Raw genomic sequence first — 24,878 nt, 5'->3', positions numbered from 1 at the left:
AACATTAGCTCTGCTGCTTCTGTTGATCTCTTGGCCATCATCTTGCACACTGAATCACTTCCTCTACCTTTACATGACTCATCCTGCAATCAGAGTCAAATCAGAGCTGGAGAGACACGTTACTTCCGATGGAAAACAACCAGGAGACACTGTCCAAGTGCACAGTGAACATTCATGGGTGAAATACCTCCTGATGCGTTTGAACTTTCAAGTCTCCACACGGTTTCAACATGAATGACAGTGAATTGCATCAAGTACAACAGGCAGAGATTTCTTAAAGCCCACACAGTACACACCTATGCAAACAGAGCCTGTTACAGTCAGGGACAATCTTGGGTAATGGCAAGAAGTCAAAGTTACACCGGGATGTTCCTTTAAGCATAATGACCCTTTACGACTAAAGAGCATGCACTTAGCCGGCTAAGCCAGGTCACCCTGCCATGCAAGAGGCTTCTTGATCTTGCAAGGAATGTCCAAGCACCATGAAGAGTTGTAGGGACCTGAGATCAAATTGCCAAAACCAGGGCTGCTGTTCATCAAGCTAAATCACATTTTCACCATCTGGGGTGGGTGGCACCAGATGACATGCTTATGGTGGTGCAGAAAAATAACATTTCCCAGCCAGGGTAAAGGGGTGGGGGAGGTGTATGGTTACAGATCTGTCTCACACATGGGGCTAAAATACAAAATAAATGTCATGTATTGAAAATGTCTGATATCTACTATTGTACATTTATTTGTGGACCAGAAATGGTAACTGTTATTAGAAATACCAATAACATTCAGGAAATACCATTCTTTTCTGATCAATAATGAGCTGTAATTCAATATGGATTTCTAGAGATAAATAACAAAAAATGATTTATCTATACTGTATGACCTCAAAAGTATGTCTAAAGGTGTATAAAATACACTTCGATTTAAGGGTAAGTTTGGTATTTTTCAACTAGAACCCTATTTTCCAATGTTTCTAAAATGGTCTAGTATTGAGTGAGAGAGGTGCATCTTTGGTTTACGTCCACTAAATGAACTTCTTTTGACAGGCTTAGATTGTGGAGTTATATTAATCGTTATTTTTGTTGACGATACTTTTTGTTTAACCTGAAACAGCCCTGAAATCTCTATCACCATACACACCAAACTCCATTTAAAATATTGGTAATTTAACACCACAAAACACACTTCTTTCAAAGCTGACAGAAACAAAATAAAACTCACAAAACCATCTTGGTTCGTCTTTCCACTGGTCTAACAATAACCAACTCAAATTTAGTTGAAATAAATCCTTAATTCACCAAGTTAGATATGAAAATATGCCAAATCTATACACAATAAAATTCCTGTTTTTTTAAATGGGGTCTGGTGGATTTGGAGATAGGGATTCTGGGGCTGTTTCTGGTTAAACAAAAAGGACCTAACGCTTTCAGAAAATGGTCTCTCTCTGTTGGGATCATTTCCATAATGTAGTCAGACACTGTAAAATAATAATCTAAATATGTCATTGGCAAAAGCATTTTTAGTGGACTCAAATCGACAATGCGAACATGCCCTGAGTGGTTACATTGCAGCCAGTCACTGCTGCTGGCTGCAGCCCTCTCGCTCAATACTAGACCAGTTTCAAAAACTGTTGTTCCCATCAGTCACTTGGACACAAAATCATGGGAAAATAGGGTCCAGGCTGAAAAATGTTAAACTTGCCTTTTAATAATAGCAAATAAAGTTAAGAAAAATGCAGAATCACTGTTTGTAAATGTCAAACTTTTCTTTAAAAACTGGTTCATAATGTTATAATGATGCACCTGAGTAGGTTTTTTTATTTTTTACTCAAAGTATTATTTATTCTGGATTAGATCCTATGAGACAGATCTGACTCCATAGAGATCACGTGGGGGTTGTGGTTGATCAGGTGAGGGGTGTATACCTGCACTGAGCCCCCGTGCCTGTCCGCTGCCAGGTGGGAGGTCAGATAGGAGGAGTTTGCTTGGCGTGTGGGCTGCACCTCCCATGCTCCTCGTCGATCTGAGACCGCTGTCTGCTCAGGAGTCGGGGGCGTCGGTGATGGGAGGGGAAGTGGGATCGGGGGTGGGGAGGTGCGATGGGAGAGGGTAGGGGTGGTGATGAAATAATTGCGTTAGGAGAGATGGATATTTGGGTGTGCGAGGCCAGGTACCATGCAAAGCGGCATGAGAAATGGAGAAGAAAAAAAATGTAACAAAATAAAAGAGTGAATCAAAATCAAAGCAAGGCTTCAGCCAAAGAACTGAACCAGAAACTAATGAGCCTGAAGCCAAACGGAGGTAAGCTTTGGCCTCATTCTCATTACACTTACATAACACAAAAATTAAACCTCAATTACTGAACAAGATATTTAACCTTTTAAATTTTTTTTCCCCACGAAACAAGTTGTCTTCTGCCGACTTGACTTTGTAACTGCAGTTAACAAGAGTAATTAAAGCATAAGTGTTTACATGTGTCAAGTACATTCAGCTGTAACTTCACTGAAAAGAGAGATTAATTGGCATAAACATTTTTTTCACCCAAACCATATACAGAGCAAGGCTTTGCACCAAAGCCCTGAAACTTAAAAACTAAAAACATGTGCAAGGGTGATCTGCAGTCCCTTACAAATGCTGGCCGGAAATACCATTAATAAAACATCGTCGTGTCTAGATATTAACCCCAGATTCAGGAAACTCCTGCAAGACTTTCTGTTGCATTTGATCATTTTAACCCAAACCATGATCCTTCCCTAACCCTATCCAGGTGCTTTTTTGTGCCTAAACCTTACCAGACTCTAACCGCTCTCACAGCATTCTCACACCATTAAACAGCAAGACAAGAATATTCTAAAGCAACTTCTAAGTGTTTCGCAAATCTAGGTTTCCCAGCGAGCCACAACCATGAAACACACCTGCACTGACAACCTGAGCACACTCTCTAATGGTCTGACCTGTTTCATCTGGTACAGAAATGAAATAATTCCTCCTTCACTGGCTCATTTCAATTAGGGATGCACCAATTTGTCAGCCCAACACTGGTACTGGCTGATGTTTCCCTTGCTGACTGCCATCGGCCCTTCAGCGAATAGGCAGTGGCCGATGTCTTTCTGTTGTGTTACATCAATTTTGCACAGGCTAAAAAGCAGGACTCCAGACTAAAGGTGTCCCCTCACCCCAGGTGCAATAGAAAATGTGTTTGGGATAAACACAGATGTTCCCTGAGAAGCCTTCGGAACGAAATGACACAGTGAACTTACTATCGACAAGTCAGGGGACACACCCTGTTGTTTCCCTGATACTGCTACATCGTGAACAACACATTTGTGTTAAAATCAGCAGGAGGAGAGCTAGTTAATGTTAGCAGTTAGCAGCTAGTGGCTGGAACTAACAGCTCACGGAGGTTGCATTGTGTTAGATTATGTGGTGTTCAAGCTATATTCAGTAAAAATGAGTACTGGGCAAAGGCAAATTTAAACGTTCTCTTGATGTGTTCAAATGTAATCTTGTAAAGTTCAGTTTTTAGCAAGAAACTTGAATAAATATAGAAGATTTCTTTGTTTCCCTGATACAAAAGGGAAAATAAATAACAAAACAAAAACAACATAAACGACAACAAAACATCAGTACTGGTATCGGTTACGGCCAAATTATTATTTTAAACATAGCTATCAATATTGGACCAGAATTTCACAATCGGTGCATCCCGAATTTCAATGTATTACAGTGTGTGAAGGATTATAAAGTACTATCTCAGTTATCTTTATCTTTGTGGGCTGCTGTCAATCAGAGGAATTCATTTCAGTTTCTGGTTACTAGCTTGATAGCACTCATACAATACAACCTCACCATCAGAAATAACAGTTTCCATCAAAGCTTTGAAGCTCTGCATGCATATTAGCTTTGTTTGGTGATAATGATGAGGTCCTGAGTCGTTCAAAGGTGTTGTGTTACAGTTTCTCTAATTTGTAGATCAGGTTAAAAGTGACCCTAAGACTAGTGCTTTGTAGACGTCTTTACCAGCAGGGGGATTTGTGTGTACCTCACACATACATTTTAGTTTATAATGCACTGGTTTTCTTGCTGTCACTGTAACGAAGGTCTGACAAAACAAACACTAATTATGACCAAGTATGGCGTACCTGATTTCTAATGGGTGGGTGCTGTGATGGTCGGTCTCTGTGAGGATGGCTCTCTCTCGTCACAGCAGATGCTCCAGAGTCTATATGGACAGACCCCACTGGTGTGGGCTGAGGGGAATAATCAGCAGTTAAATGCTGATCAAGTCAAGCAGCATGCTAAAAACACTGACTGACCTAAAACATATCTGTTAGTAGTTAGTCAACGTTACTTACTATCTGCCTGCCAACCCAGTCGTAAGTGTAGTCAAAGGTGTATCCTTTTCGCTCAAACAGTTCAGTGAACAGAGTCCGCAGATATTCATAGTCGGGCTTTTCGAAGAAGTCCAACCGTCTCACATATCGCAGGTAGGTGGCCATCTCCTCTGAATTACACAAAGAGAACAATCAAAAAATGGTTTAACCTTCAATATGGATAATATAATCCTAGTTCTGTAGTGGGATGATGTTTCAGAACATTTTATTTGGAGGGAAAAAGGTCAAATCACAGTCAGTCTCTATGTGCTAATTTCTAAGCTTTACAGCCAGATCCATAAGGGCATTAAAGGCATCATTGGTGTACCTGGGAAGTTCTCACAGAGGACCTCGATGGGAGTGTTTCGTTTTGTGTCTCCGATCTTCTGGTATCGTTCTTTCAACGTGTCGGCCTGCAGTAGTATCAAACCAGAAAGATACATATGAGCCGATTCTGAAGTCTAATAAGCATCAATCAGAATTATATAATGACTTACTATTAATGTGTTTTTAATTTCTCTAATACAGATGGGTTAGAGGAAAATCTTAAATCCTGACTGTACAGTCTAATGGATTACACAAAATGACAACTGGTTAACTTCTAATACATACTCTGGCTGTAGCCTTATTTTCTTAATAGTTTAGACTAAGGTGGAGAGGAAAGTACTGATAGCTTAAGTCTTTTGTATTTGCATTCTGCCACTTGTAGCGATACTTAATATGTATACAAAGAAGACAACATTTTTTGAATCTGCTCATAAACAACTACAAATAAAACAGTATCACTGATCTGATTCTCAGATTATGATTTAAAGGCTGCAGACTGTCATTAATGAATCATATCAGTTGTCAGATGTGTGCTAACACGTCCATGTACTTGGCATACCTTCAGTCCTTGCCATGGTAGACTCCCACGAAGGAAATACATGAACATGTGGCCCAAGGCCTCCAGGTCGTCTCGCCGGCTTTGCTCTATACCAACAGATTCAATATCATTTCACTCAGAAACTTGAAGAATAAAGCACCAAACCACATTACATCATAAACACATCAGAGCCAAACCAAACAAAGCTTTGAAACTGATCTCACCTTTGCCTAAATGCGTATTGATGGACATATATCGGGCAGTGCCAGTCAAGCTCTTATGCTCCCTGTATGGAATGTGTTTTTTGGTCTCGGGGTCGATGTACTCTTTGGCCAGACCAAAGTCGATGATGTGGATGATGTGTTCCTTTTTGTTTCCTTGCCGTCCGATGAGAAAGTTTTCAGGTTTCACATCTCTATAGATGAGGTTTTTCGAGTGCACGTACTCCATTCGAGAAATCTGGTGAGAAAGAATAGAGCGAGAAGAAGAGAGTCAGCAAAGAGAAACGTTGACAAAAATAAGATCTAATCACAAAGCATCACAGAGTCAGCAAAATGGGTATCCAAATGTCTAAGTTACTCAAAATTGACATTTTATTGAAAGTTGACTGCTGCAATATGTCAGTCTACGCAGTCTGTAAAAGCAATTAATATTTAATATTTTAATATATAATATTTTCCGTGGCTCTGAAGGGGGAGAAAAGAAAAAAAGAAAAATGACTAAAGTGACATCACCTGAGTCACTCAAGCTTGGAGACTACAAATGAAGGGCTGTAACAGTTTGTATATTTGTGCCAAACCATCATGGTCTGGGGGTCATGGTTCAGTGCACACAGCTGCACGCAAACACACGTTATGTAGATTGATGCACATAGTGTGAGCCCATGTTCTCAAGCGTGCATTCTGTCTGGAAACTCTCAACTGTACGCTGTTAGCAACATGTCCTGAGGTTAGTCCAACAAGCAGACTGACGTGTGAGGCCCTGATCACACAGAAATAGTTTTGCAGGTTGAAAAATGCGAGGCACACCGCACTGCCTTTTATTTCTAATTGAATGCCACTAGTAAAAAAAACGCTTGCTGCGCCTTTTTATTGTTGCCAGGCAACCACCCCATCATGTCCTTACACTAACCTTCTCCTGTAATCAATGTACCGTTTTTTCCCCCCAGTAATTAGTAGCTGGTTACTAAAATGTTGAGGCAGAGGGTAGTTGCTGTAGGCAGAGGCAGAGGGAGACTGTCAGCAAATAGTTTGTTGGACACAGATAAACTGAGATCTGTGTGGGTACATGAGACCCTACAAAAAAGGGTGGATCACAGGGAGTACCACCAGTTGGTCCAGGAGCTTCCCCTGAAAGATAGCTGTTTCCAGGTATATTTAAGGATGACTCAGGGACGGTTTGACAACCTGCTGTCTGTTGTCGAGCCGTATAGCTCTGGGTGTCCAGCAACCACTACCACCAGTTTCTCCTCTACTGTTTACCAACTGTAAACCTGTTGTTGTGACCACCACAGAAAGCCCGCCTCTCAAATCATCCGATTTAACAATGAGAAAAAAAGATGACGAAAGAAGAGTTGAGACATTTTTTCACTCTGAGTTGAAGGTTTTTCAGAGCGCTACAACAAAAACACCAAGTGCTTAGAGCCCAGAAACGCGAGGCACGTTGCACTGCAAAAAACACGAGCAAAAAGCTTCACTAGAATTAAAAACAATTACAAAAATGTGCCTCCGGGTACTAAAATGCTTTGTGTTATCAGGGCCTGAGTCAGTCACACTATGGTGAGTGCAGATGAAATGATGGCGCTCGAAGACCCGCCTGTGGCTTCCCAGTTAGCTACAACAACAACGGAGAGAAAGTTGCATAGAAGATGAGGATGGTGTGTCTGGGTTGCCCCATTGTTACTTGTAGTGTATGTGAACGTAAACAAATCCAACATACCAATGCACATTCGACAGCATCACCTAGATGTGCCATTGATTGGAAAAAAACCACACTGGAGCTGATCTCCTTATCCCTACTGCTTTCAAGCAGCCATTAGATGCAAAAGCATTGAAAGCAGTTACCACTTAGATTGCCATGTAGCCAAGGTGGAACAAATTGTAACAATCCTGATGAAAAAAGCTGCAACTTTAGTATTTTTACCTAATAAGTGATGAATCATTTACAAAACCATCAATTAATTTATGCTGACTGACCAATGTTTAATTCACTAACTGCTTCAGCACTATGCTGCACAGCTACCACAGTGATCAATTACTATCACACAACAAAAGCCTCTGTTGACGCTGAGCCAGAATTTCAAGCCACTAACTGAGATGCAAAACCATCCTGCTGGGAATTAGGACTCGGAAAGCGCCAGCAATTAGGATCAGAATGACAATGTGTTTATAGATGTAAATCTTAACCAAGCACTCATAGCAAATACCTTCCAAGAAGGGATTTGTAAGAACAACAGCTGAAACACAAAGGGAGAAATAAGTAATGGTGTGAGTAATAAGATCCTTTACTTGGCTTTGATCTTGAGGGATCCTGATACCCTGAAACACTCTTTTCTTTCAGCTCACCAAAAAAAGAGGAGCGTGTGTAGGAGTACAAGCTCACAGCACTTATTGTGGGATTACTCACTTGTGCCAAAAAATAAAGAGGAAGACCTACGTGATAAATACAGAGGACAGATTGGCAGAGGCGCAGGCTTCAGCAACCCTCTGTTCTGCAACATCATGCTTATGTTGTGCTGTTTTGTAGGTTTCCTTACAAATTTGCAGGGGCTATCTGAATTACAAAAGCACTGCAAGATTTTCTGCTGACAAAATGAAATGCTAGAAATTTTGAGATGTCTGAGGCGCCAAAAAGACTGAGTAAAGCCACCCTCTGAGCTGCTCAAACTTAATGAGATTCCGTGATGGCTTTGCTCTTCTTGACAGCCTACCTGACTCTGACCAATTGTACGTGCATACTGACAGCTTCTTAATTTGCACACTCTGCACTGGTACCCCACCTGCTCCATTACCCACTGGAGGCAGGACTTTGTGTGAATAACATAATGTATGATTTGCTGGATTGAATGCACCCAAACACTTTACAGCAGTTTATTCAATACAGTACAATATTTTGAACGAGGCTTTCTGGGACCTCACAGTATGGCAGAACCTGGCCATTATTTGAGACAGACATGCATTACTAATTTCCCATTTAGGTACATTTTATCATACCTATTATTGGCAACATGATGGCACGGACAGACGCAGTGGCTCACAGCTCTGCCTCTCAGTTACACTGATCTCTTGTGCAATATGATCGTATACCCAGAAGCATAATGTGCATTATAGCACGTGGGGATATGTGCAATGTTTTGTTTTTACATGTTTTTTACTTTCTTTTTATAGTTAAATTTTATTCATCTTATTTTTTAATCATGCTCATAATTTTGCTGTTTTGCACAGGCAAAGCCGAACAATTTTGTTGTTCTCGTGCAATGACAATAAAGGTCTATCCATTTAGTAGCTCTCCTTTGCCTTTTTATTTCGCTGCTTTTGCTGTTTGATTTGACATGAAAGTCTATTCGTGACTTTGAAAACAGTTTATTTTTTTAAACTCTCAGTCCACTTATGTCTTGTTAACACCACCAGACTTTGAACATTGGCAGATCACTGTACTGCACAACTACACAACTTGCTGTTGTTGTGGTTTTCATGCTACATGACTGACCAGCAACAGGGGGTCAAGCACTACAAGCTCTTTCACCAGGTGTAATCCCAGATGAGTATGTCAGGTTTCCAAACTACGTTTTGTGATGAACACACATGCGAGAAGTGACACAACGAAATATTGTAATCCCATGTTAGACAGGATTTTTTTTTGTCACTGACACACGTATTCACAAATTTGCCTGTTTCCACATGTCTGTACTATTTATATTCTGTTTTCTCTGGGGGCAACAACAACTTTGGTCCATGTTGCAAATCCAACACATACAGGCAACCCATCCCCCAGGTTTCCCCTCAACCCATGCCTTGCGCTCTCATTGGCTGTAGCTCGCCTACAGGTCAGTGACAGGTCCAGATCATAGACTGTATAACAAAGACGGATGACATGACAACTCCCCAGAAGTGAAGCATAACATCTCAATAACTTCTGGGTGGCTGGCTGCAGTATAGGTCATAAACACTGTGCCCTTCATGTTGGCAGATTGGACATGGGCCAAACTAAAAGATTTAAAGTACACATTGAATATTTTTTTCCAAAGTTGGTTTCTGTGAATTTAGATAGTTTTTATAATGCTGCTGTATGTTCTTGACAGTAATTAGTATCTAGTTCCTAAAATGTTGAGGCAGAGGGTACTTGCTGTAGCTCTGGTTGAGGGTGAGAGGCTGTCAGCAAATAGTTTGTTGGGCACAGGGAAACAGAGATCTGTGTGGGTACATGAGACCCTAAAAAAAAAAAGGGTGGATCACAGGGAGTACCACCAGTTGGTCCAGGAGCTTCTCCTCCCTGATGGCCATTTCCATACATATTTTAGGATGACTCAGGGGCAGTTTGACAACGTGCTGTCTATCGTCGGGCCGTATAGCTCTGGGTATCCAGCAAGCGGTACCACCAGTTTCTCCTCCATCGTTTACCAACTGTAAACTTGTTGCCGTGACCACCACAGAGGGTCTGCCCCCTCTCAAATCATCCGATTGGACAATGGGGAAAAAAGATGAGAAAAGAGAGATGATGTGGGGTGCTTTCCTGCTCTGAGTTAAAGTTTTTTCAACTCAAGGAGTTCAGAGAGCTCTGACAAAAACACCAGGTGCTTAGAACGCAACCTCATTAAAAACAATTACAAACAGGCGCCTCCAGCTGCTTAAACACTTTCTGTGCGATCAGGGCCAAAGTGTCTATTTTTCTTATAAGTTTGGGGGTTGGACATCATGATTGACAGGTGTCCCTGCTATCAGCTATTAGATGTATGGGCAGGGACTCAATACTGCAGAAATCGCTTCTGCGCAGATGCTGGCTCCAAGTTACGTCATCAGAGCAAGATGGCAGCGGCTCTATCCCGGATATTTTAGCTTCATTTTGTACAGTGGGAGGAAGTGGAGATGCATTGTCCATCTTCATATACAGTGTATGGTACAGATATTTAGCCTGTTTGATATCTAGGATGCATCAGTGATGCATCGTGAGCTTCTCAGCTTGCAGCTTTGAAAAGTTCACATATAGCACTCAAGCGCTTATTTACGAGTGCGGAGCCAACACAGATTTGAGACTAATTTGGGGCTTTTGTTGTGAGATCCAAAAACTGTCAGTGAGTGGAAATTCAGGGCCAAAGTCATATAGTGTGAACTAGCTATTACTAGCTTTTTCCAGAGCTTTCAGTCACATCCTAAGGTTTCCTTAGTTGTCACCTGAGTAAACTCTATCTGCTGAGAAAGATCTGTTTGAAAACTTGAGCAAATATCTGGACAGTAGACTACATGTTTAGAGTTCCTCCATCTGTTTCACATTAGAACCCATCCAGTGATTCAGGGGGCAGCATCCCCTCAAAACCCTGGAGGGCTTTAACCATGAAACACATGAAGGAAGTGTTTCATCAGTCACAATAAGTTAGGGGAAGCTATTTTAAAACAACTTAACGGTCATATAAAGCTTTGAACTCACCAGCTGAATAGCTATCATTAAGACAGTCTTCAGTGAAAAGGTCCTGTCACAAAGGTCAAAGAGGTCCTCTAGACTCGGTCCCAGCAGCTCCAGAACCATGGCATTGTATTTCCCACAGGGCCCAAAGTAAAACACCTGGGGCACGCCTTCAGCTGAAAACACAGGAAGAGAGAAATTAGACTTACAGGAGACAAAGATCCCAGCTGTGCGTGTCCTAACATTTGCCTAAATAATCCCAAGACTTTTTTGTTTAACTATGGATTCACAGATGCATTAAAGATATGTAAGATCATTGTAATAGCTTGGATAGAAAATAACTGTTGGAGGAAAAGCTATTATTAGTGAGTAGATGATTAAACGTAGATATGACTTCAGTGTTTTTCAGTTGTATATACTCATGGGAATTCAGAGAGTCAGGGTGGCAAGAGTGTTTATTATTCCTGTCTCCCTTGACTAATGATATTTCTAAGTTGGGTCCAAGGTGAACCATAACAGGCCTCAGACTGGTCAGATAGAGGAGGGGCGCCGCAAGGTTACTAAGTACAGAGAGCAGAGAAAGCTGCTAGGTAAACATTAACCCTTTAGTAAAATACAACACGGTGCCCGCAAATAAAACTGTGTCACTCCTCTGCTGCAGGCTGAAAACTAATCTTTTCACTGCCTCATATCACATCCTCCCAACTGAATCATATCCTCCCTGCTCTACTCACTCTAATTGCTCCAAAATCCCTTCCATCTGTCACCTTGGCTCTTATTTTACTTCTTGTCACAGAGCAGTTTAGTGTTGTGTGGTCGGTCCAATGCAACAGTAACAATGGCGGGGCCGGTGTTCTGACCCTCCTGCATATGGGTTGTTTGTAAAACTGGCAGTGTGGGAATTAGAGCTCCATGTACTGTTAAAGTTCCAGAAAAATGTGTGAGCTTAAAGCCTAAATTGTGATGTAAAAGGATGGCAGGGTGTGAACTGTTTTAACTTTCCTTTCATTCCTGCACTTCTTAATGAAATTATCTGAGAAGCACACAAAGGGGATTTCTAAATTTATAATAAAAGACACAACATACTGCACACACAATGTGAAATTCTAATTAATCTTATCTAATCTAATCTGTTTTGCAGGATTTCAAGTGTTGTGCACATGTGACTCCTATCCATTTATAATTATTTGTAAATGCTAATATCTGTATTCTTTGTTGTCTTCCTGACCACATCCTGAACTTTAGCTTCAAAGACAGGAAATCAGGTCAAACTGTTAATTGCCTTCAGGGGAAGCATGATTCAAAGTTTGCCCCTGCTCGCTGCTAGTCAGAGTCCTATTAAAAAAGCTTCCCTCAAGAAACTTCAAAGAAATGCTGGAGCTTCAATCATACAGACCTTGCTTTATCAGACTGCTTAAGCTTTGCTCAGTCCTTGGAAATATTATAATTGCACAGAAGTTAAAAGAAGTAGGGACGCCCTGATTGCTTTTCATGTCCCCGATTCTGAAGCCAGTCCTTTACTATCGAGTATTACACATGATTCCGAAATGAAAAAACTCTGGGAGATAGTATTACTGGATACACAGCAGCTTTGTTTGTGTTGTGTTTACACGTGGAGCTGTGTGTATGAGCAATATATTTATGTGTGTATATGTAGCTGCACACATACACCAATCAGCCACAACATTAAAACCACTGACAGGTGAGGTGATCAACATTAATCATCTCTTTAGGGGCCGTACACATGCTGCGTTTTTTGCGCCCTCAAATTCATTGCTTTCAATGTAGACACACAGCAGGTGCGCTCAAACACCAGAGCAACGCCACTGCGCCTATTTTTTCCCCAAACGCCTATTTTTCAGGGTGCAACAGCTGCAACCTAAGATAAACTGAGTTCAACTTTTGGAACACTGCAGAATGTCATGTGATGAGGAACAACCGATCACAGCCAACAGATATCTTTCCCTTTTTAAAATAAAATAAATAAATAAAATAAATATCACTCTGCAGTAAATACAGAAAAGTTGATCATGTTAGTGCAGGGCTGCCAGCGCTATACATCTGTCCCACGGACAATATACCCACACACTTATAAACAGCGCTTGGAAGAATATCAGGATTTCAGGTAAATAGGTTATGACGCGGTGCTTGACGAGGTTGCTTAGCGTTTCTATGGGTAGGTATTCGTTATGAAAATCTGGTATTCAATTTTCGTTTTTTTATTTACTTTTTTTTTTTTTGTTGGTTACATATTTTTTTGGTGCTAAATGTAGTCTTTTGTTGTTGGTAAATGTAGGTTATCAATAAAACTCTAAACTTTTAAACTGCATTGTTAAAAATGTGAAAATATAGTATAGCCTGCCAACAGAGCTTGTGCGCACGGCACGCTTGAGTGCATCTGTCTGAGGCTGTGGATCAATGCCAAGTTTTACCACTTTATCACTATTCCCTCTAACTTGTAGCTTGTCACCTCTTTGGCTGCTAAATATTGACCAGGTAGTTGACTAACTTCTGTGTAACATCTGCCTGTTATTTGATGCTGGGCACATAAGTAGACTGAGAGTAAGACTGAACCAAAAGAGTCAAGTTGCCGGCTGTACAAACAAAACAATAAGCTGACGTTTAAGATGTTATTAAGCCAAAGAGAACTGCAGGTTTGAGAGAAATATCTGTGTCACTATGAGCAACAGCTTTCACATTACACCTGAGCATTTGATCCATTGTTAACATAAAAACATTGATCAGAGCCATCTTAAGACTACATTTATAATCCCTAGCAATACTCTCCCTAAACCACATATGGTACATTTTGGTTCTTAATTTAATATATTTAAATGTGTCTATGTAGTAGCCTTAATTAGATTCTGTTTTTCTTCTACACACACAGGTAAGTATGTTGTTCTGCCAGCTCAGTATACTGGCTGTGTGCTTATTTCATTCATGTTTTGCGTGCCATGCCGAAGGGAGACAGATGTAAGAAATTAGTTGCTAAATACATTTCCGTGAAGGGACCAAATTGCCATCATAAACTTATTATTCTGCTCAAGTAATTTGCAGAAGACTAATAATCAGAGAGCTAAATAGTAATCCTGATGTAGTGCCTTAACATATTTATCCTGAACATGCTGCTGGAGATGTTTGGCTCGCCAGCTGGGTAATGGGAAATACACTGCAGCATGAAAGGTGGCATAAAATGCTGTCAGCTAGCATATGGGCATGTAGGAGTCATGCTGTGCTCCATCTTGTGTTTCTGGACACCATTATACAGTTCTGTGGGTTGCTAATTGTACCATAGGAATGAGTGCCTTGAAACCCCGGGTGCCTGTGGGAGGCCTAAAAATGTGTCAGATTGGAGATGTGCTGTAAATAAGTGGATAAACGGTCATTCAATTGAAAACAAGGTTGGTCAAGCTTTTTACTAGCAAGGGGAGCCCAGGGATCTCAGAGCAGTCATTATCTACAGCAAAACGGTCCTCAGAGGAGATCGAATCTGTGTGTCCTGTGCTGCAAAGTATACTCTAATTGTACAGGAAGACTCAAACTTTGATGGAAGCTACTACTTTTGTAGGTACCACTTTTGACTTCTCTCATCTAATTTTCTTTAAAATAATGAAAGCAATGCCTGGGTGTAGCTCTGACTTGGTCTTTAAGACATTTCTACAGTGTTGCAGGCAAGTGAACGGCATGTGGTCTAGACAAACAAAGACAGCAGCTTCAACAAAATATCCACACAGACAGTATTCATCAGTGAGTGAATGAGCAGAACAGCATTAGGTTGAAAAAAAAGGTTTTGTCTCTATCAGAGCAATATTTTTACCATCATCTAAACAATAGGATTGCCCGATTCCACATCAGGTTAGCAAATCTAGTAACTCACTTGCCATATCAGGCAACTTCTGAAAAAGACTTTAACACAGTGGTTTTCCAGGGCTAATGATGAAAGTAGCTTAAGTGTTGCACATGTGCCGTACCGATCAGACACCTGGGAGACAACGCCAGCGGGTAAAGACAAAGTTTATAAGCCGAAGATCAAGCGAGCATTTTAATTATCCTAGAGTTTAGTCGGGAGGCATTAGAGGATGTGGGCTAAACTCCAACAACGCATTGCACAGTTTGCCACAAGTCTGAGAACAACACAGATAAAACAGGGTAATTTTTCGAATGCATGTCAACTTTCTGAAAAATGTTGCTGGGGTGCCATAACAAGTCTTACGTCTTTGTTATTTTCTGATAACTCTAATAAGTTAAAACAATTTGTACAGGGTGGGGGTGATGTCTTTGAAAACCTGCCTTTTAGGGTGCTTTCACACCTGCCCTGTTTGGTTTAGCAGGTGTGAACACAGCAATCGCACTCAGGTGTGCACCAAAACAACCAGACCGAGACCACCTCTTCAAGAACGTCTCAGTCTGGTTACAAATGAACTCTGATGCAGTTAGTTTGTGGTGAGAACGTGTTCGGACCTGGATCCAAACCAACTGCAGTCACATGACACACTGTTTGGGTTAAACATGAGCATGTTACAGTCCTGGAGGATTATTAATGTGCACCTCCTCCTGTACTGCCTTAATATGCACATTCAGCACATCCAATGCATCAAAACATTGTTTTCTAGTTGGAGCCGCGCCTCGTTTTCAAACTGTATGGTTTGACTAAAATGAACAATGACAGCAATATAGTCCACGATGAGCAGCGCTAAAATCAACCTGCGTAGTTGTCCCTCCATTGTGACATTAGGAAGTGTCACATTTATCTTCTTCAACGTTTTGTTTACTTCCTGGATTTTTCCCACATAGAAATTCTTATCAACCAAGAGCAGCTTTCTCACACAAGGCATTTTATCTGGTCCGCTTGTAAATGCTGCCGTGACAACACAAACCAACTCTAGGCAATTATGCAACTTGTTAACAAAATCAATCCCTGATTCGGACCAAAGCAAGACAACTCTAGGTCTGAAAGCTTCCATAGACTAACACTTCCCACAGGTATCTGAATGTAGATTTTGCTTTACATTCTTTTTAAATGCCACGTATATATACTATGCAGTTGTACAAAGTGGTTAAATTACAGATATTGGATCAAGACATACTACATAAACGTATGTCACTACTCAGAGCAGCAAATCTGTGATCAGAAAACATCAGCATAAAATTCATAACTATAAGGGTTTAATGCAGACTTTCACAAACGTATCAGTTCAGTCAGCTACTGAGTAAAACAGCCTGGCCTGTGTAAAAGGATTAAAGAATACATTTCCCTATGCATTACTGTAATCTAATAGAGGTGCTGGCTGCAGTCCTTTGCAACAAAAAGTGGAGCAAGATGAATGTGCGATAAATGAATATGACTGGTTCTAAGCCCGACTGCAAGGCACTCCCCCGGACCTCCCTGCACACGACTTTCTCTGTGTGCAATTTTTCAACCAGCTGTCAAAGAGCAGATTTTTCTCTTTCTACTGTGATGAAACCAGTCCTGAACGTGGAAGTCCTGTTTTGACCATCTGGTAGCAATTGTTCTCTTATTAATTAAAGCATCCATCACTGTGACAGAGAGTTAAAGAAATTAACTCAAAGTCTGCTTTCACCAGTCATATTTGATTCCTTTGTACGAACAAATTGTAGACGTATCGTATGTTCTAATTTGGTATTATAAGATAAAACACCACCTACGCTACACTCGACAAAAATGCTACAGAAACGGCGATTACTTTGTACATGTCGGCAAATTTAATGTGTTTTTTAAATAACGGAGGAAAATATCACAGAGATGATGTTGGAATTACAGAGCGGTGCCTGTCTGTGTGGAGTTTGCATGTTCTCCTTATGCCTGTGTGGGTTTCCTCCCACAGTCCAAAGAAACGCAGGTTAGGTGAATTCGTGACTCTAAATTAAACTGTGGGTGTGAGTCTGAATGCATTTCTCTTACTACATACGTATATATGCGTGTCAGCCCAGATATAGAACAGTCACCTGTCCAGGGTGGAGCCCACCATTCACACTGAGATCAGCTCAGGCCCTCTGCTACAGACTAAGCAGTTTAGAGATCAGGGGATGGATTTTCGCAGTCTGGACTTATGACAGGTCTGTGCAAAGATTGTGTAATGGAAGTGGAGACAAGCAACCTATGTTGGTTCTGCAGCGGCTCTACACTTAATGCGTCTTGTGGAATACAGCCGGCTTCTACTTCATATCAAGTTTCTTACACTGTGTTGATCCACTTCTGATCGCACAATGCCTCCACGATTAGGTTTCTGACAGACATATTTGCTGGCTTGCCTCGGCTGAGTATGCAAGAAGCTGTGAGGTTATTCCACTTGAAAACAAAAGTGAAAAGAAATCATTTGTATTTAGACTGTTACTCAACTGTGATGTTCTCTTTCATTCTATGGTGGAAGACAGCTACGGGCAAATTCTGCTTTGTCTTTGATTTTTAATGTTCAATGGGATTTCTGAATATTTAAGACTTGCAGAATAAATTCATTTCCTCAGCGCTTCTGAAACACTGGCTTCATGGTGTGGTAAATTATCACACTTCAAAGTGAAGGTGCATGTTTCAGAATTCTTTCAACTAACAGCATGACTCTAACTTTATGTGATGCATAAACATAAGCACTGTAACTGTGGTAAGGTAACTGTATGACTAGAGTTGGGCAATATGACAGCTCATACCATGCAATGGCAGAAACGTGTCCACCAGTAGCATGTAGTAGTATGTTTTGGTCCTCAGAATAAGCTGCAGATTGAGCGCTCCTTGCTTTTTCTCTGCTATTGGCTGCTGCAGACATGGAGGTAGCTGTCCCGGAGGAGGAGAGGCTTGTGTTGCACTGAATATCCCACTGAAGCCCACCCAAATCTGATTTGACTGACATTATTCTGTCCTAACTGTTTCTGCCAGGGGAGATATTCGGGGTAGGCTAATGAGCCAATCAGGGCTGGATTCTCGCATTATCTCTTGATTCTCGTGTGATCTTGTGAATTCAGCTGCCTCGCAAGGCAACATAATTTGGGCAGACGATGTTGAGGAGAGTGAAGTTGTAAATACCAAAACCTGTAACACTTAAAATGATTGTTCTTAGAACCTTAAAGCTTTACTGTTTCGTTTTTAACTTTTGTTCCAAATAAAAGAAAATAATCAATTGAATTTATGGAACAATTACTGTATTGTGCTATATAGTGTTACCGTGGTATAAAATAGACGTATAGTATATGATGTAATTATGATGTGTCATAATGATGTGACTGCAGCCAAAATGACAGAAGTAAGTTAAATTGTTATGTAGCACCTGAAACGATAATGTCAATCCTGTGATTACAGTAGAGATTATTTTCTCACTTAAAGAACTTCTTAATTGAAATACAAAAATGAATGTAACATGATACTGTAATCACATCTCTACTGATTCAGTAGTTATACATTTTGGAAATCTCTTCCTGAACATCTGCAGGACTATAGAGCTGTAACATTAAAAAAAATCAACTAAACGCTGCTCTCTAGTTTCTCACCATACCCTTATTTTTTCACTTAAAGCAAAACCACGCACTGAGAGGAGTTCTGTTCTTAACAAAGATCCATGTGTTCACATCAGTGGGAACAGACATCCAGGATAAGACCTCCGGCCTTTCCTTTACATGTTTGTAAAATCTGGTGAGCTGTGTCACTGTGGGAAATGTTTACTCCTTGGGACTGCACTGGTCACAGAGCTGGTGTAGTGTTTCATGATGAGGTCTGACTGCCAATGCCTTTAACAGCTCAATAGTGTCCACCCACCCTTGAACAAACCCTCTTGATCTTCACAACCATCTTGTCCTCGGCACAATAACTCCTCACAGTCTGCCGTCTTGTAAAACCAGAGCAGCGGTGAAATCGTTATTGACTGCGCTGATAAATATTCACACATAATCTCTGGAAGGAGATGCTTAATGCCTAATTGAATCATCCTCATTAATATCCAGTGACAGTTGGTTATGCACCAGATACAACACCTGATTGAGCATCTGAGTCAAACCACATTAATTCATAAAGACCCTGTCGCACAGACACTGTGACAACCACATTGGCTGAGAGGAATGTGGCACAGCACACAGCCAAGAAGAAATGAGGTCACGTTATCCCATCTGGAGGAGAGGACAGAGGCAGGTTAGTACTAAGAGAGGCAGACCCGCTCTCTAAATATTTAATGAGTTTCCGCACAGTTGGCCTTTCCAGCCCTTGCCTTTGCAAAACAATAGCCATTATGTTCCCAGTCTAGTTATCATATATGCATGTAGAGCTCTAAAAAGCACATCAAGGACCATACATCACAAAGACATGGCTCTTATTTTCCATGCCAAACCGAAACCAAGGCCATCCTTAAACTGTAGCACTGATTAAGCCAATTTATAAGGAAAACCTTAATGGATAAATTCACAAGCAGCATGATCAAACTCATCTCTTATCAATCACTTGCTCCAGTTTAGGTGTATTCGTGTGACTGATATATACAATATAATTTTAACCATTTTACTAGAAGAGCAATGAACAACTACTAAAAAAGATTTTTCTATTGTTCCATTGTTTTTAGCGCTCCCACCCATTTCCTCTCGTACCAAGACTAAAAAAGGTTGCCCTTAATTTATTTCTCCGTTGCAGTCATTTAATCCTCACAAGATTCTTGTCAGTGGTTGCTGCAACAGAGATGCGTCAGCAGACCTTGACTAATCTTTTATGACAAACTGATAAATCCTCAGGGGAGCAGACTTAAGGGAAGAGAAGTCGAGAAGCAACTATTATTGTACTGTACTTCATTCTGAACACAGAGTAATAAAGTGTAAAGGGCACGGTTGTGGAAAAAAAGAATAAGAGGATCTGGAAAAAGACAAGCAGAGTTAGTGCTGACATGACTATTCAACACCATGAACCAGACAGTGTAAGGCAGAAGCTGTTGCCAGCAGCCGTTATGTGTAAACAAAGGTAAAATAAGGACTGGAACAAAAATAAACATGTTCTGGTTTGCAGGATATACTGTTGGGTAAGGTATCTGGAAAACCAACATTATAGACATATAGGCAGCTGGAATCATTTGGGTATTCGGACTGATTGCAGACAACACCAGATTTACAAAGAGGGAATTTCACACTGCATATTCTTATCCTCTTTTCACAACCACACTAAGTTAACCCACGGGTAACCTAAGCCCCGAGCTATACATTTCACACTGCACTTTCACAAGCCCCGGGTTAAATCAGTTTGTAAATCATATGACTAATGTTTACACTCTGGAGTGACGCCACTATTGTTCAACAGCAAGAAGCAACGTTAATACGCCACCTTTAGCCAGGCTTTATGTGAGAGTGGTGCTGACACATCAAAAAAGAGAGCAGCAGAGGAAAGACTGAAAAGAAGATGTCTATTGTTTTATCTTTTCCAGCAGTGGCAAAGAGAGGTGATTTGCCTAATGGGCCTAATCTCCTAATTTTAAGTTAGCTAGCTTGCTAGGTATCTCCGGTTTTAGTTAGTAGTAGTTACAATAGTTAAAGCATGAGCGTACTGATGACGTGACAAAGCAATCACGTGATTGGACAACAAAAACATGATGCAAATTCCATTAGCTCCGTTTGACGCCAGCAACTTTTTGCCCCATGTTTAGTTAATTTTCAGGGGATAACTGCATAAACTCAAGGCTAACCTGGCTCTGGAGCAGGGCCAGTAAGCACTACGCTACAGTTTGGCTTAGCCCACTTTGGAATGTGCCAGGATTTTGCCAGTGTGAAAGCTTTCTTTGCCCCAGTCTAAAGCTCAGGTCAGACCAAAGATTCACGATGAGCTGAGTTGAAACATGCAACTTCTTGCGGCGTTCTGCAACATTGTAAAAACCTGTCGGTTCACACCAATGCAACTATATGAGATGTTGTATCATCTCTATGCAACAACTGTCTATACTTCTGTTCTGATATCCAGCTTTTCAGGCTTATTTTGTGGCTGAATATAATTTGTAGCTTCTTAAAATATGAATGAGGATAGTGATAGTGAGATGCTGGCTACAGCTGCATTTGTAGGAGTGATGAAACGGCAACAAAACGAGCATCAGATGGACTGTGTTCACAATAAATATGCCACAATAACATAAGTAAGCAGTGCTAATTAGTTAGTCAATGACAATGTGTGTGTGAGGGGGGGGCTACACATACAGCGAGTAGCAGCAGCGACCCATCAATCGCCACTGGCACAAGCGAGGATGGAAACAGAGAGAGGGCTCATCGGGGACAGAGCGTCTGCTGCAGCATGCCTGCGGCCATTTTGACTTGACCTGCGGACTTCAAGCCGTTTGGCTGTAGAAACAGGTGACAAGCTTTACGTTCACCAGCAATTTGACCAGTGGAGATGCAGGTGACACCATCAGCCAGCTTGAATCGAGCTCCAACAGCCAGTTCACACCGCTGCAACTTTTCTCTGCAACGTTCTGAAACAGTTTTATCTTGTCGCAAATCTTTGGTCTGAACAGCTCTGTTAGCCTGGGGCTAAGTGCAGTGTGAAAAGTGTTACGGAGTATTAAATGCACACTTGCACTGCACAAAAAAAAAAAAAAATCACATGATCATCAGTGATATTTGGCTAATCTGCACTTTCTGTGTCATGCAAATAAATATATGAAACAATTAAAACCCATCTGGTGAAGGATCTTAGTGCTGATCTTTGACCACATGATCTCGGCTCACACAGTGACAGAAGCTTTGCTCCAGCGTTCACAGATGTTTTATCAAGATAACAGAAGGCTAATCAAATAAGTGAATTCCTCTTCTACACGCTGCACCATGACGATGTATGAGCCTGTGTCACACTGAAGAGTAAAACCTCACAATTCCTTAATGCGACTATAATCAATATTTCCTATAATGAGATGGATCTAATAACTGTGTAATGTGAAAGGGGTCACTCGTAGTAACAGAACTACAGAGAATCATCACCCAACTCTGCAGCTCCCCTGTGAAGCACTTTCAACATTTTCAACTCTTTGTGTTTGTTTTCCAGCCCAAAACTTAATCGTTTTTTCCCCTCTCTCTTCATTATCGTCAACTAGCTGGTGAACATCGTGGAGCGTTTAGTGCTGGATAAATCCCTCAAGAGCTGGTGGAGAGAGCTTTAAAAAGGGTGACTATTGGACGCACATTCACCAGGTGTCCAGAGACACGACTCTCAAGTGACAATGTTGCTCTGTAACTGCCATGCTAACAAGTTCGTCATGTCAACTTAATAACGTGATTATATGTCAGTGTTGCGATTACAGCTTCTTTCCATTGCCACCAAGTCTCCCTTTACTTAAAAAGTCTTTGCTTAAAAAGCCACTTAGTTCACTGTACAGGGAAACATGTTCACACCCAGACTACACCCAGACAGACTCACATTGATCCAGTGTGAAAAGCTGAATAACACAGAAGATGTTTCAGTTATTATTAGCTCAGTCAGACCTGGACATTGGGCACATGTGTGTTCAGTCTATTGCTGACAGGAAACCACTAACATTGCAGACACACAGCACTAAACACAAGTTACATCCTCAAATATAGTGTGCAACACTTCCTGCATATTCTGCCCAGATAACAACAAGGAAGTCTCTTCTGAAGATCAGAAAAAACTATAAGCTGCTGCATCTGTTCTGTGGCTGTATAAGAAGCTTTATGTCAACACCTTTCATATTGAATTGCACCCCCGGTAGGTCTACTGTCGAGCAAGGTCACTGTTCAACACGCTCTCTGTTAGGCATGTAGTCATTCGCGCACTTATATACACAAAGTCCTGGAGATTAAAATAAGTTGCTGACCCAGTTTAATATCAATATGTAATCTGAGTGGAGTAATCGCTTGTTGTGGAAATGATGCAATCTTCTGATCTGATCTTCCAAAACAGTCAAATCAATGTCATGCAGTCAAACAAAAACACAGCGAGGAGTTGCAGACACGTGTGTGACCTTACCTGTAGTTCCCAGTGTTTTGTAGAACCGGTACTCTAAATGCAACTGTGGTGCCCTCGACTTCACTGGTTCCTGCACAGCGGAGACAACCAAACCAGTACTCAGTTAATGACAGTTAATGACAAGAACCACAAAACTGGAATAAAACAGAATAAGAACAAACACCTTAAACAGAATGTTACTGATATGTTAAATCAGTTCTTTAAAGGTATACAATGCAGGAATTTTCGGTTACTGTTCGTGAACAGTATCACCAATGACAGTGAAAGCTAACCCCAGATTTGCCTTTTTTTTTTTTGGAACGAGTTTTGTCTGCTCTGCAATTTGCCTTGCTATATTTACATTTTCACAGAGCTGTGCCCGCGATCTTTGTAGCTTCCTGGATGTGTGATATTTACGGTAACGTCCTGACCTCACATATGTGGTGTGACCAAGAATATCCAGACTAGAGTAAATATAGACAAAATAAGAAAGTACAGGCAGAGGGCAGAGTCTCTGCTTGGGGTGTGACAATACACTGATCTGGATCAATACATATTGACTCAATTATCAACAATCAAATATCATCAATACAAAGTGAAATCATTAATTTATTGTCATTTTCTAAATACACCTTTATTTTGAAATGCCCATGGCACGTTTGTGTCACCATTTCCGTCAAAGCTCACCTCCTTCCTAAACGTTCAAACAGTGCTGAGGGCCGAGCCCCAGGCAGACAATGGCAAGCATTCAAGAAAAAGACAAAGTGGAGATATATATATACTGATATCAAGCACAGGCCCTTAATTTGGTTCTGGTAAAAACTGTATCGTGGCAGACATTGTGATATCAGCAAATATCATATCTCTGTCCTAAGAATCGATATATCATATTGTGATGAAACCTCTGATTTATACCCCTAGTCTCTGGAGACAGCATATTCTCACTCCGACCTCATCACATATTGATGATTGGTCATGGACCTTCCACGTCCAGGTACAATGTGCAAGGTCAAGGTTCCCCAAGAAAAACAAATGGTTAGGTTTAAGAAAAACAACAGGGTTTGACTTTAGAATCTTATGGGACACTAACGCTGCTCTCCCGGGTGAAAGTCAGTGTTTGTTTGACACATCCACCACCCCTCCCGCACTTCCCTACTCGGGACTTTCGTGGCCTTAACTTCCGTTCTTGTCCCCCCGCGTTTCCCCTTGATGCCGCCAAATGCTGATAAATTAAAACAGCAACCAGCCATGTATCATGCCAACGTTAAAGGACGGCATTTTTCGTCAGTGTCTGACGCCACGAGTCACTGCTCAAGAGCCAGATTTCGACCTCTTAAAGGATGATTTTGAGGTATTACTTCTGTATGAGTCTTTGCGTTGTTTTCATAAAATCCTACATAGTATACCTTCAAGAACTTGACGTTTTTCTTCTGAAGGGTCAACATGTTTGTTGATGATAACTCATCTTGCACTTGAGGGCAAATACAAACATGCTATCAAATGAAATTTGATTTACAGACACTGAGATGTACCAGGACAACCCTCCCACCATGTAATACTAATGGGTCTACCAAACTACCAACTACCATCAGTTTTGCACAAAAGTCACCAGGAAGTCTTTCTTCTACCAAAAGCTCAAACATGTAAATTATGCCCTGCCACCTGGGATTAAAAACATGTCCGTCATCTTTGTCCTCCTCCGAAAACTCTGTTAGAGCAGACGGCTGACTCCTCCATTGTCTGAGTCATCCGAAAACCTTAACATCAGTCTCCACTTTTCAGGTTCTGTCCAAGCTTCTTCTGAACTCAAACTTAAGAATTTGCAAAAGTTTCCCCAAAGTTACCCTTGACTAAAACATCACGTTTTGTAAGGTTGCGATCATGATACACGGGTGGCAATTTAAATCTAATTTAGGAAAAATGTCACAGTATTAAGAACACTCTACCATATGCAAAAAATAAGTTTACTTTTTTATGCAATCAGAACAGTGCAATATGTATTTGTATTTGTATTTATTACAGTCCCTAAAACATCCAACATCATAACACTGCTTTTTGTGCAATCTGAGAGAAAGAATGAACATTTGCCTGTATCAGCA

At 40.9% G+C, this 24,878-nt stretch overlaps 1 protein-coding gene across 4 annotated transcripts in view; it reads right to left on the bottom strand.

Moving 5' to 3' along the window:
* The window catches only part of csnk1g1 (casein kinase 1, gamma 1), a 50,961-nt gene that overhangs the window by 14,380 nt on the left and 11,703 nt on the right, over positions 1-24,878 (bottom strand). For 2 of the 4 annotated variants that reach the window (XM_049597683.1, XM_049597692.1), the window contains exons 4-11: positions 22,801-22,870; positions 10,878-11,029; positions 5,459-5,693; positions 5,256-5,341; positions 4,698-4,782; positions 4,352-4,500; positions 4,139-4,246; positions 1,922-2,032 (exon numbers count right to left, since the gene is read on the bottom strand). In XM_049597683.1, the coding sequence (XP_049453640.1) occupies positions 1,922-2,032; positions 4,139-4,246; positions 4,352-4,500; positions 4,698-4,782; positions 5,256-5,341; positions 5,459-5,693; positions 10,878-11,029; positions 22,801-22,870 (996 nt within the window). The remainder of the gene's footprint in view (positions 1-1,921; positions 2,033-4,138; positions 4,247-4,351; positions 4,501-4,697; positions 4,783-5,255; positions 5,342-5,458; positions 5,694-10,877; positions 11,030-22,800; positions 22,871-24,878) is intronic. The other 2 variants (XM_049597701.1, XM_049597705.1) reach the window with 1 other exon arrangement.

The sequence above is a fragment of the Epinephelus fuscoguttatus genome, linkage group LG2, assembly GCF_011397635.1.
Source record: "Epinephelus fuscoguttatus linkage group LG2, E.fuscoguttatus.final_Chr_v1".
In the NCBI taxonomy this organism is placed as follows: Eukaryota; Metazoa; Chordata; class Actinopteri; order Perciformes; family Serranidae; genus Epinephelus; species Epinephelus fuscoguttatus.
Note: the sequence above shows the minus strand (reverse complement) of the source record. Positions and strands in the feature narration are given on the sequence as shown.